This window comes from Strigops habroptila, chromosome 12 (assembly GCF_004027225.2).
Source record: "Strigops habroptila isolate Jane chromosome 12, bStrHab1.2.pri, whole genome shotgun sequence".
Taxonomy (NCBI): domain Eukaryota; kingdom Metazoa; phylum Chordata; class Aves; order Psittaciformes; family Psittacidae; genus Strigops; species Strigops habroptila.
Genome location: NC_044288.2, coordinates 6,083,179 through 6,094,517, shown reverse-complemented (window position 1 = coordinate 6,094,517; position 11,339 = coordinate 6,083,179). Strand labels below are relative to the sequence as shown.

The following is an 11,339-nucleotide window of genomic DNA, read 5'->3' as shown; positions in this document are numbered from 1 at the left end:
TTCTACTTGAAGATCTTTTATTTCACCTTTCACTTGGATTAGATTGAAACAAAGTATAAGAGAAGCAAATTAAGCCTTTGAAAACCTGATTATTATTGTTTTATAAAGCCACAGTGGTAACATCTTTGGAAAAACAAAGTAGATGCTGTATGTTTAGCATGAAACACTTGCCTGGTGTTTGCTGAGCTTTAATTATGAGTAGGTGACAGCGCAGTCATCTAGAAAATACAGTGCCAGGTTTTTGCACACATAACAAAACTTGCGGGGTGAAATCTGAGAAGAGGAAAGATAAGTAACCTGAATGTGCACCCATTAACAGGAAATCAAGTTTCACCTTCTCTGTGGAACAATTTACTTAAATACTCTCAGGAAGGATCAGTGGAATAAAAAGATAAAACTGGCTATATAAATGTCAATCTTTATTAAATCTCCCAGTGCAGTACACGACTTGTGTGCTCCAAATTAATAGAAAAACACCCAGAAGTGAACAAAAAAGAGAGAAGACTGCTGAAGAAAGATCTCGGGGGTTAGGATGCCACTTTTGGAAGGGGAATTTTTTCCATGTCATGGATGCCATCTTTGTCAATGAACCGGGCAGTGAAAGAAGCCAGATTGAGGATGAAGCGTTTCTGAAGCTGTTTAACAAAAGACAAAAAGACAAAAGATGAGATTCATTCAAAGCTTAAATAAAAGAGGAGAGCACAGTTTCAGGGATATGCTGTTGCACATCAATATTTCCATCCTGGCTCTAGTGGCCTGAAATATTAGGAACTAGTGTTTTCTTCACTGCTCAGGAATCAATTAGCCCGAGTTTGTTCTCTGTGTTAAGACTAAGCCTAGGCTGGAGATGGAAAATACACAATCCTGTTAACATGGAAGATATTTAAGCAAGACGACCAGAGTGGGCTACAATTCAGGGCACAAAGTGTATGTATCAAAGGTACTTCAAACAGATCCTCTTTAGAGTACTTCTTCCTGATGTTTCCCCAGAGGTTTCTCCCCAGTTACATTCAATTCAACCTCTTAAAGACAACAATAAAGAATATTTTCCTACAATAAAAGCCTTCGAGTCTGAAAGGTTATGTTTGCACTAAAATTGATCATGAACTTTAAGGTCAAGTCTTTGCCTCAGTTAGATACCACTTCACAAGCTGGAAGAGCAGCACACTCAGAAGTACATACTAAAATGCAATACAAATCACAAAAGGATGCTTGAATTATGTTCAGAAGAAACATAAAAAACCAGTTATAGACTGTATCAATATTATGCTAAGCATGGAAGAAGCAGAAATAAAGAAATGCAATTAAGCTTCAAGTTTACATCCTGAAGGACATGAACCATGCTAAGACAATGCAAGTGCCCACAAATCCTCAGTAGCTCTTCCACATCTGGTCAGTGTGCGTTTATTACCCCTTCTGGCAAAGGCAGCCAAAAAATGCAACAAGAGGAAGAGGAAAATATCAGCAAATGAATGCAAACAAACATTCCTTTCTCAAGATCACAAGGGTCTAAGTTTGGCAACTCACCTCCTCTAGACATTTCTTTAGGAGCTCCACAGCTTCCTCACGTGTCATACCTGGAAGAGAAAACATCCACAGATTGATTTCATTAGAGGCCATCTCCCCCAACAGAAACTTTATTAAATTTAAACAACTGTTCAGCTGAGCACCAAACCCTCTCCTTCCCAGCTCACAGAAAACACTTTCCAGATGTACCGAGGATGCCCTGCACTGAAGCGCTCACACTGCAACAAGCCATTGAGAATCGATTTGTTACACTGAATGGGAAGCATGACGGAATTCTGCCTCCCATGGCCAGGGACCAGGCTCCGGAGAAGTCCGGACGTCTCTCCCTCCTCCAGTTTATTACAGTTTCAAATCAGCTCCATCTGTCCACAGCCGGCTGCAAGTCAGGGACAGTAGGTAGAGATTGGTTTTAGTGCTGCCTTCCCTGCTGGGTATTAGCTTTAATAATGGGAAAGGCACGTGTGTGATGCCCCTGCTATTCTCACACATTAGGATGAAATCCAGTGCTCTATAGGGATGACAAGCCATGACAACGTATTGTAGCTCACTATTTTTCTCTTTTCACAAGGAAAGGTGAAAATGGAGAAGCTGAATTTTCAAGGGACATGACTAGAAAACAACTAAGCCCTGTGGATCTCTCAAAACTTGTTTCTAGAGTTTGTTCCAGATCTGCATCCACTGTTCAGGCAGAAGCCCCATTAGAATAAAATTGTCAGTTTACAGCTACACTTCTTGCAGGAGAGATGAAAGGATTACCAAGCCAACAACTCTGCTATGAGATTAAACCTAGCTTTGCACACAGGAGTAAAGTAGTTTTGCAGCTAAAGCCAAAAGATGTCAGACGAACAATATTCCAAGCTTTATACACTTTCTCATCTGTAAAGTGGGGATGGGGTTTATTCTTTGGCGGTGCAAGAACTGGATTAGGATTCTAAAATTAAGACTTTAGACAGGTACAGACATGTACAAGAATGATGATCAACAGCTACCACGTGCATAAAACTAAACCAAACCAACCAATCTTCATCATCACCACTTCAGAGTACTGAAGATAATCTTGCTAAGAATATCTTCTCACTTGTACGTTTTCAATCTATCACACAAAAAGCCAATTCAAGATATGGAGCAATGGGATCTGGGACTGCCCTCTGAAGATTGGTACTCTGGGAAAATGTACATGTCATAGCCAACAGACAAGCAAGTAGAAGACAAAGTTATCAAAATGTTATTAAAGACAGACTACTAGCAGCTAATGGTCCAGGAAAGTCTAGTCATGTTTTACAATAAACTGAAACTTCCTTCACTTACAGTCTGTTATGCTTCAAACAGGAAAACACTTTCAGGAGTTGACTAGTTTCATGTTACCATTTCAGCAAAAACAGAAGGCAATCTTTAAAGCTACATTTATTCTAACAAAAAGCCAAGTTCAAATCTGTAGCAGCACAGCAATTGCACTCGGCAAACGCCAATCTTTCAGTTTAAGCCTTTAATTTATCAGCTGGTGACAGGAAATTATTCTTCTCTATACAGCCCTTACCTGGCTTGTAATAGCGGTCAAGGATGCTGAGGGTAAGGAATGCACCATAACCATGTGCTGCAAAAGGAGCTTTAGCCAGAGCTGCCAGGTAATCCATGTAGTAAAGGGCAGGGCCTTCGTGGTCGTCATAGCCAGCCAGGAGAAGGTTGACATGGTAAGGGGTCTACAAACACAAACCACATTTGCATTACAGCAGCTACTCCCAAAGCTTTGAATCGTAATCCCCTGCCACCTACAGAACAGCAATATGGTTGATTTCACAATTCTTTGCCATAAAATGTTACTAGTAACTACACCAATACTGTCTGCAGGAGATTACGGTCTCAATCAAAACCGATTGGGTCTTTTGGTAAGACGGGATGCAGAGGCAAATAAAAACATGAAACTCTGGTTCTCCTGAAAACGAGCATGTTTAGGGCTTTTTTAAAGAGCTTTCATGGCACATTCAAACCTAAGAAAACTTTAATTATGTTTTCACACCAGATTCTTTCATCTCAGCATAAAACTCGTGGAGTTTTACTGTCAACATGTGAGCACAATGTGAACATTTTGCAGTTTCTAAGAACTCCTTTGTTAATTTAGCATGCTCTTTTCTCAGTCACGCTACTGTTAACCAGAGCCCTTTTAGCACATATGAAAGCTTACATACAGTGCAAACAGTTACACACAGTGTAACACTGTCTTGTTAACTGGCAGTTAGATTTTTATTGCAGGTACCAAGTTTAATCTTTAATATTAAGCTAACTTGACCATGTGAATGAAGAAGATCTGAGGAATCAGTTTATTTCTGTTCAAACCTGACTACAAAGATACTGCAACATCCCATTTGCAGTAGCTTTTTTGTTTGGTTGGAAACAGTTTTCTTAAACTAGAGATTTAGCTGCTGCCTTCTCTGATTCTTGCTTATGACTTCAGCAAGAGCCTATCAAACATGATTGGGAAATATCAACATTTTATCCATGTAACCACATTAATGTAGCCAGGCCTCTTTGCCCCGGTGTACTTGCAAGTTTAGCAATTCCTTAGTCATTTCCTTCATGGTTTAGGTTTAGTGTGTTCCACCATAATGAATAAAGCAGATGTCCCTGTACATCTTCTTCCAAGATGTGTACTTCGTAAGATCATGAAACGTGCCTGCACTGTGTTATTTTTACATGTAGGCTCGAAGAAGATTTTGGAATTGTATATATATTTTTTAAAACAGCTTTTATATACTTCCAGTATTTTCCTATCTACAAAATGTTTCTTATTAAATTAATCATAATAACAGGATATTTCTTAAAATGCTGGAAAGCCTAGATCAACAAAGCAACAAGAAAAAAAATGATGCAACCAACAATAGATTAAAACACACAAACACAATTTCCCCCTAAAGCCAAAACATTAACTTTATAATTGGAAAAAGTTCATTTTGATACCAAGTACACTGAATTTGTACTCAAAAAAAAACCCACCACAGGATACTGTATTTTCACTTTGACCAGACAGTAACAAAGAATAAAGCAGGCTACAGTTATATGTCAAACATATCACTGTAAATTGTGTGATTTAATCTTCAAAGCATTCAGCAATATTTGGAAGCAAGTTACCATGCAGCTGTATTCCTTTAATTAGTCTCTATTTCATCATTTATTTATTCTGAAACATCACACAAGTTGATATTTAAGATCCATGACACAAGATCACTCAACTTATTGTGTGACTTTGAATTACCAACATTGGCATATGTGAGATACTCAACCATAAATAAATGGTGTTATACAGACTTAGACAAATCTGTAAGCTGTTTTTCAGTTGTAAGTTCTCTTCCTAATGGTCTATCAGACTACTTAAAACTCAGACATAAATAAAGTGCCTCCATTCCTTCCTATTATTCAAGAAAGGCAGGATTTAAACATAAGGAAATATCCATGATGTATTTACTAGTTCCATTATTATAAATGAAATTTGCAGACAGCCCCTCTTTGTGCTTAGTGGCACTAACATCTCCGTGCTGGGACTGGTATTCCTTGTCCTTTTGTCCATCCAAAGGCAGCCTTGGCTTTTCTAACTACACCCATGCCAAGTGTTCTAAACTCTTTAGAAGACTGCTGTGATTCAAGGGCTACCAAATGAGCAGATGAACAACACCCCAGGATGGATCAGATCTTTTTTCCCCCCCAAACTTACCTTCCTATTAGAGGCAACATTTCACATCCCAAGTAGCTTTGCACTTTATGCTGTTTGATTTAAAATAACTACAGCAATTAAGAGATGTGTGAAATTCTTCAGAATTTCCAGCAGAAGAGAACAGTTGTGATAAATACTCTAAAGCAACCAGAGCAGCAGTGGGAGGCTGGGCGGTGACAAGCAGCGGTGTGACATCTGGCGGAAGCCAAAGTCACAGCAAGGGGGGAAAGGTGGGCCTGAGGAAGCATCCTGCCAAGCGTGGACAAGGAGAAAGGAACTGGCAGTCTTCCTCTGGACTCAGGCCAGACCCTGTCACCTATAATTAAACATACCATCACAACAAGAAACTGAACTTCATCGAGTTTTAAGAGGCAAGGCGGGTATTTTTCCTATTCCCTACCTCTATCTAACATAAGGAGTACGTTACATATACTAAACCCGGCACTCGAATCAGCAAGTGAATCAAGAGAGGCACTGGAGCAGGTATAGTGGAAGAGGAGCTACAGCACCACTCATCTATGTGAAAGACAGCTGGGTCCAAAGCAGTTTCTAAGTTTGCCTCAATTGCAACACGTAAATGGAAATCAAAGATTCTTTTCAGATCCTACTCTGAAGCATAAACCCCATGCTCAAAAAAATGAAATGTCATGAAAAGCCACATGTTGACTATTCAGTAAAAGAAAAGAGCACGGTAATGCAATGACCTTAAGTTACAAGCCCAGTGCCATTACACTTAACACTTCTACCAAAAGAACAACTTCAAGTCACTGCCTTACAAGGCAGCCACCCCCAAGGTACCAGAAACTTGGCTTAGATGAGCCACAAGGTTCATAAACGAAACACGGAGAGGATCCCAGATGGTGATTAACAATGCAGAACAAGCTCTGTTTTGGGCTGGGCCACAACAGTATGATGTCTGAAAAAGTGCTGTTTCAGTGTTAGCCACCCTCCACATTCCTTCCAGCCTTCCATAACAAACAGCTTTACACAGTGAGCAGCAATACAGCAACAAACCACCTTTTCCCTCAACAAACTTTTTACTTCTGAACTATTTTCTCACTCCTAACAGGAGGCAGTGGCATGTTTTACCTTTTCATTTCTTATTTTTATCACTCACATAATCAGCAGCCTCCAGGAATCCTATATGCAATTTAAATAGATACAGAGAGCTGGTGTTAATCCTTCTGGTATTCCACAAATGTAACAGAATTCACAGGGAAAAAAAAATATCTGATGGCAAGGTTTGTATCATCAAATTCTAAATCCCACAAACAAATCATTAAGTGCTATGTTTAAAGAAAAGGAGTTCTCCCTACAGTATAGAGATCACTGTAGTGTGACAGTGGTGTCAGAGTGCTCCACTTGCTCCAGGGCATTGCCATCTGCAACACAACAACATTTTGTCTCCGGTAAATAAACACATCTGCCTTTGCCAGTGTCCTCCCACTGTGCTGCCCATCTGGAGCAGGTGAGCTGGAAGGCAGGCGTGGGCTCAGGAAGGAGAGGAGACACACAGAGGGTCGGGCCTCAAGGGACATGGCACAGAGGAAGACAACAGTGCCACATCTATGCCACATCCTGCTGGCCAACTTTAACAAAAACCCTATTAAATTACTTCCATTAGAGGTACTTTATATTGTATGTAAGAAAGAGCTGTCTGTGCTTAAGCAGGCAGGACATTCGGTGTCAGCCTCACCTACATCTCAGGCCAGACGCCTCTGAGACAGCCACTAGCACCAGGCAGCCAACAGTCCTCCGGGCCAGGCACCAAGCAGCACTGCTCCTTCACATCAACCTCAAAAACCACACCAAATTCCACAAAACACACACAGACTTCCAAATCGCATCTGAACAAAAGCTAAAGCAAGCAGCATCACTGCCAGCCATCACCTCCCAACCATGCTTAAACCACATAGTTGGCTGAAGTCACTTAAACCAGAAGAGTTTCCTGTATGAGATTGAGGCAGGATCCTGCACTGAGTTGTACTGACTTGCTCTGACTTTAAAAACTTGCTACCTGCAGCTGTGACCCATGTCAGAAGTTGGACGAATGATCTCTGGTTGTTCCCAAAGTTCTTGAAGAAGGATCTGGGCTGCACTCCACACATGTATCATTCCCAACAATACAGCTCTTGTGTTAATCCTGGCCTTTATTTGCTACTGTACATGCAGCATAGTTAGAACAGCAACATGATTTATCCCACACCCTGTCCCTGACAGAGCAACTTCATTCTCAGCATCCTGCTTCTTCTTGTTCTCTTTCATACCGCATGTTGAGAAGAATGCCAATGAAACGCTTCCTTGGACCTTTCCAAGCCTGTTTGCCCCTTCATGACATCTTTACATACTTTGAACAAATTACCATGAGAAAAATCAGTAATTGCAGTTTAGTAACCTGAAAACACAGCTCCAACTTGGATTTGATATTTATGGAAAGCCTCATGTTGCTGTTTACAAAAGGGGCTTGTTTTGCTAAGTACATCAAACAGCTTGGCTCTATTAAATCGTTTTCCAAGAAGATTAAACGGATTCGGTGCATTTGCATGAAAACCAACCACCTTATCTCGATGTTAAAGAGGCTCACATCACCGTCGGCAGTGCTGGTGACAAAACATTTCTTGGGCCCAAGGCTGGAATTTTAAGACTATACTTGTATCAGTTAATGATAAGTGGTAAGTTTTGTAAATAAGCAAATCAAATCATATTTTATAAAACATCCTTTTTAAGTGAATTCATCACTAAAGACAGGAGCTGCCACCTGTTTCATCAGGCTCCATTACTTGAAAACGGGAATTTTCCCCTGTAAGCCTTTGCCAAAATCTTTCAGCTCTTACTCACTCGACTTCGGAGATAGTCAGCAAGGTTTCGCCGTGTAAAGTTTGCAGCTGCAGTAGGAGACAATTCATAACCTGGAAAAGAAGTATGTGTATTTGATAACAGTACAAATCCATATGCATGTTTCACTTCCTGACTTCCTTATTTTGAAATAGCAAAGATAGTCTTTAGTAACAAAATCTTATGCTATTTGCCCAATTCCAGTTTATTCTGAAAGCTGGAAGCCTAAAGAGGGCCCTCAAAATCCAGGTAGTTCATACCTGTACAGACCATTAAAATATATAGCTTCAAAAGTTAAAATACCATGGGCACGTAGCCTGAATTTTTCAGTCCAGTGTATCAAGAAAACCAGTAACAGGTGTCATGCAACAGACATAGTAAGAGAAATATTTAACTAACAAACCTATTATTGTGTCATTTATATTACAAATAGGTCACCTGGGCTTTGGATAAACCTCTCTGTTTATCCTATATAATCTAATTGCCATTTTTTCATCCTGACTTCATTACCACCTTTGCTTGACACTAAAAAGAGCTGAAATCCTTAAAGCTAGAGAAGCTTTGAGAAATATTCAGCTGTAAACTACACCTATCATTAACTCTGCTTCCAAACCCTCAGCGAGTAACTGCTCTACTTCACTCACCATTTCTCATTTTGTAGAGCTGAACATTTTTCTGGATGTATTCTGCAAACTGTACAGTGTCTCCAGCCTCCCCAACACACAGGAGTAAGATCTTTTCACTCATCTTAAACATTTTGTCATGGTCTAGGCAAAGAAAAATAACATTAAGAGCCACGGTCATGAGAAAGACTAAATTATTTTGCCAATATCATAACACATCATGACTTCTTTCAGAAGCAATAAAGTAAGACTCAGGTAACCACATTATGACCTGGAGCGCTAACAAAGAAAGTGCTCCTGAGCAAACCCTAGCACTCAGCTTCTCAGAGTTGGTGGCACAGTACACAACACTTGTTAAACACATCACTGAGAGAAACCAAGCTGAAATGCACAAAGTGTTTCCTTCAGCAAGGGAGGCACTTCAGAAATCCACACTCTTTCTTACACAGAAACAACGACTAAAGCTTCACAAAGAATATTGTGTTGAGGCAAAGTTTAACATTATATCTGGTGCCTCCTGGGCACCCACGTATCCAAGACAGAAGAACTCCAGTACCTGGTAGTGCGAAAGGAAGATCACTTCCGTGTGCTCATGGGAGCCTACAGAAGAGCACTAAACCTCCACCTCTGCACTTTGCTTTCAGCTCGCTAAACGCTGCTGAATAATCTCTGCTGCAAGGCTGGTACGATGTGTCACAATCCTCTAACACCAGTTCAGGAGTTAGTAAAACAGCCAGCAGCTGCACAGAAGCTGCATGTCTTGAGAGTTCAGGGAAGGCCACTGACACTATCAGCCCTTGCAATCTATTTACAAATTTAAGTATTAGTAAATGCCGATATCTTAAACAAATACCTGAAACTTGTGTGGGGTTTTTCCCCAAAAAAGACAAATAAATCCTATGTTTTAAATACATTTTCCTTAAAGGTTATAAATAAACCTACTTGGAACCAACATTAACTTACAAAACATGGTTTGTAGTGATTGTATTTGTATTGTGTATGTGCCACCACCTTTCACAACCATCTTTCTAACACCATTCCAATGACATGAAGACAAGTATTTTAGGTAAAAGCACTGCTGTGACATTCATGGGTTTATGATGACGCAGTTCATCAACGTGCTGATGGTTGTTTAGGGGTTTTTTAAGAGCTTCTAAAGCGCAGTATTTAGCTTAGAAAGATCACTGTATCTTGTAAACAAGCTCCAGTCTAGATTATTGCAACAGTAAGTAGAAAAATTCATTTTAGAGCATTTCAGAGGCTTGGTAATGCCCCAGATGTTTTACCACATAAAGAAGCCAAATATATGTTATAGCTTTACTAACATGCCTTGTGCTAAGAATTTCACTGATGCTTTTACTTCTAGCAAAGAGTTCCTTTTTAACATGAATTACATTTAGCAGTGAACTAGGCACAACCAAGCACTAAATCTCACCCTTCACTATCCCTGCGCGGTTATTTTAACACACTTATATTGCGGTATTTGGGTTGACAAGTCACCGCTCACCCAAACCGGTAAATTAACGTGACAACCCAACAGTTGCATTGGTTTAGGCTTGGAAACTACTCCAAGCAACCGGCCCTTTGAGACGGGGCTCACCCTGCGGCCAGCAGCCCCTACAAATAAAACACCTAACAACAAATGAACACCCAGCAGCGTTTACCTTCACTCACACCTATTTTAACAGCATCTTCTCAGCGCCAGGGGCTCGGGGCCCCCTCACCGCTCCGCTCATGGCTGCAGCCCCGGCCTGCACAGGCCAACACCCCCCCCTCCCCGCCGCCTCTCACCGTGCTTCATCTGGACGATGCTGGAGGCCGCCACCGTGTCCGCGGCCACCAGCACGTAGTCGGGGCCCTGGATGCCGATCAGGTACTCCATGGCGGCCGCGCTGCGCCCTGCCCTCGGCCCGCGCCGTGACACAGCGAAGCGCCGCTGCCGCCTCCCCTCACACCGGCGCGCACCGATGACGCCGCCGCCACGTGGCTCGGCGGTGGGCGGGCGGGAGCCGGCCGCGGTTCCCGGTTGTATCCCCGCGGGCACCGGGGCCGCTGCGGTCATGGTCTTGCGGGGCCTGCAGGGACTTCTGCCCGGGCCGGGGGGCGCAGCCCTCGGCGGGGCTCCATGCGAACAGGGGTCTCCTGGCAGACAGGGACCTTGGGATTTTGGTTCATGCGGGTCTTTGGTGCCATTCCGGGCCAAAACGTGCCGTGTTTGGTGTTAAAGAGCACAGTTCCGAGGCAGAGTCTCAATGGAGCGGTGATAACGGTGCATCCCACTTGGAACACTCTGAACCCTCCTTGTATGGCAGCTGGCACGCTAATGGAAATAAGTAACTGGCGCTCCCGCAGCCCCTGACCGCTGGGGTCAGAGGGAATTGAGCTGTTGAGACAGTGGAATCCTTACAGGAGCAATGAAGGGGTTTAATTACCGCCCATCTCCCTGTGTTGGGAATAGCCAGCGGTGCTGGCTCCGTGCAGGGCTGAGCCCCGAGCTGCTGCGTGGGGCTTCCTGCGGTTCCCACCGCGGTCGGTGCCGACAGCCCCCCGGGACGCAGCTGGGAACTGTGACTGCGTGTTCGGCAAGCCCAGGATCGCTCCTGCCGCCCCGGGCACCATCCCAAGCAGAGCCCTGCAGCCAAAGGGAC

General features: G+C 42.5%; 1 protein-coding gene across 1 annotated transcript; it reads right to left on the bottom strand.

Moving 5' to 3' along the window:
- Positions 1 to 398: 398 nt before the first annotated feature.
- Positions 399 to 10,689, bottom strand: PSMB2 (proteasome 20S subunit beta 2). Its single transcript, XM_030504155.1, has 6 exons — positions 10,483 to 10,689; positions 8,713 to 8,835; positions 8,072 to 8,142; positions 3,065 to 3,227; positions 1,528 to 1,577; positions 399 to 635 (listed from the first exon to the last, which is right to left on the bottom strand). The coding sequence occupies exons 1-6, from the start codon at positions 10,571 to 10,573 to the stop codon at positions 528 to 530; spliced, it is 606 nt and encodes a 201-aa protein (XP_030360015.1). The 5' UTR covers positions 10,574 to 10,689; the 3' UTR covers positions 399 to 527.
- Between the last annotated feature and the right edge of the window lie 650 nt (positions 10,690 to 11,339).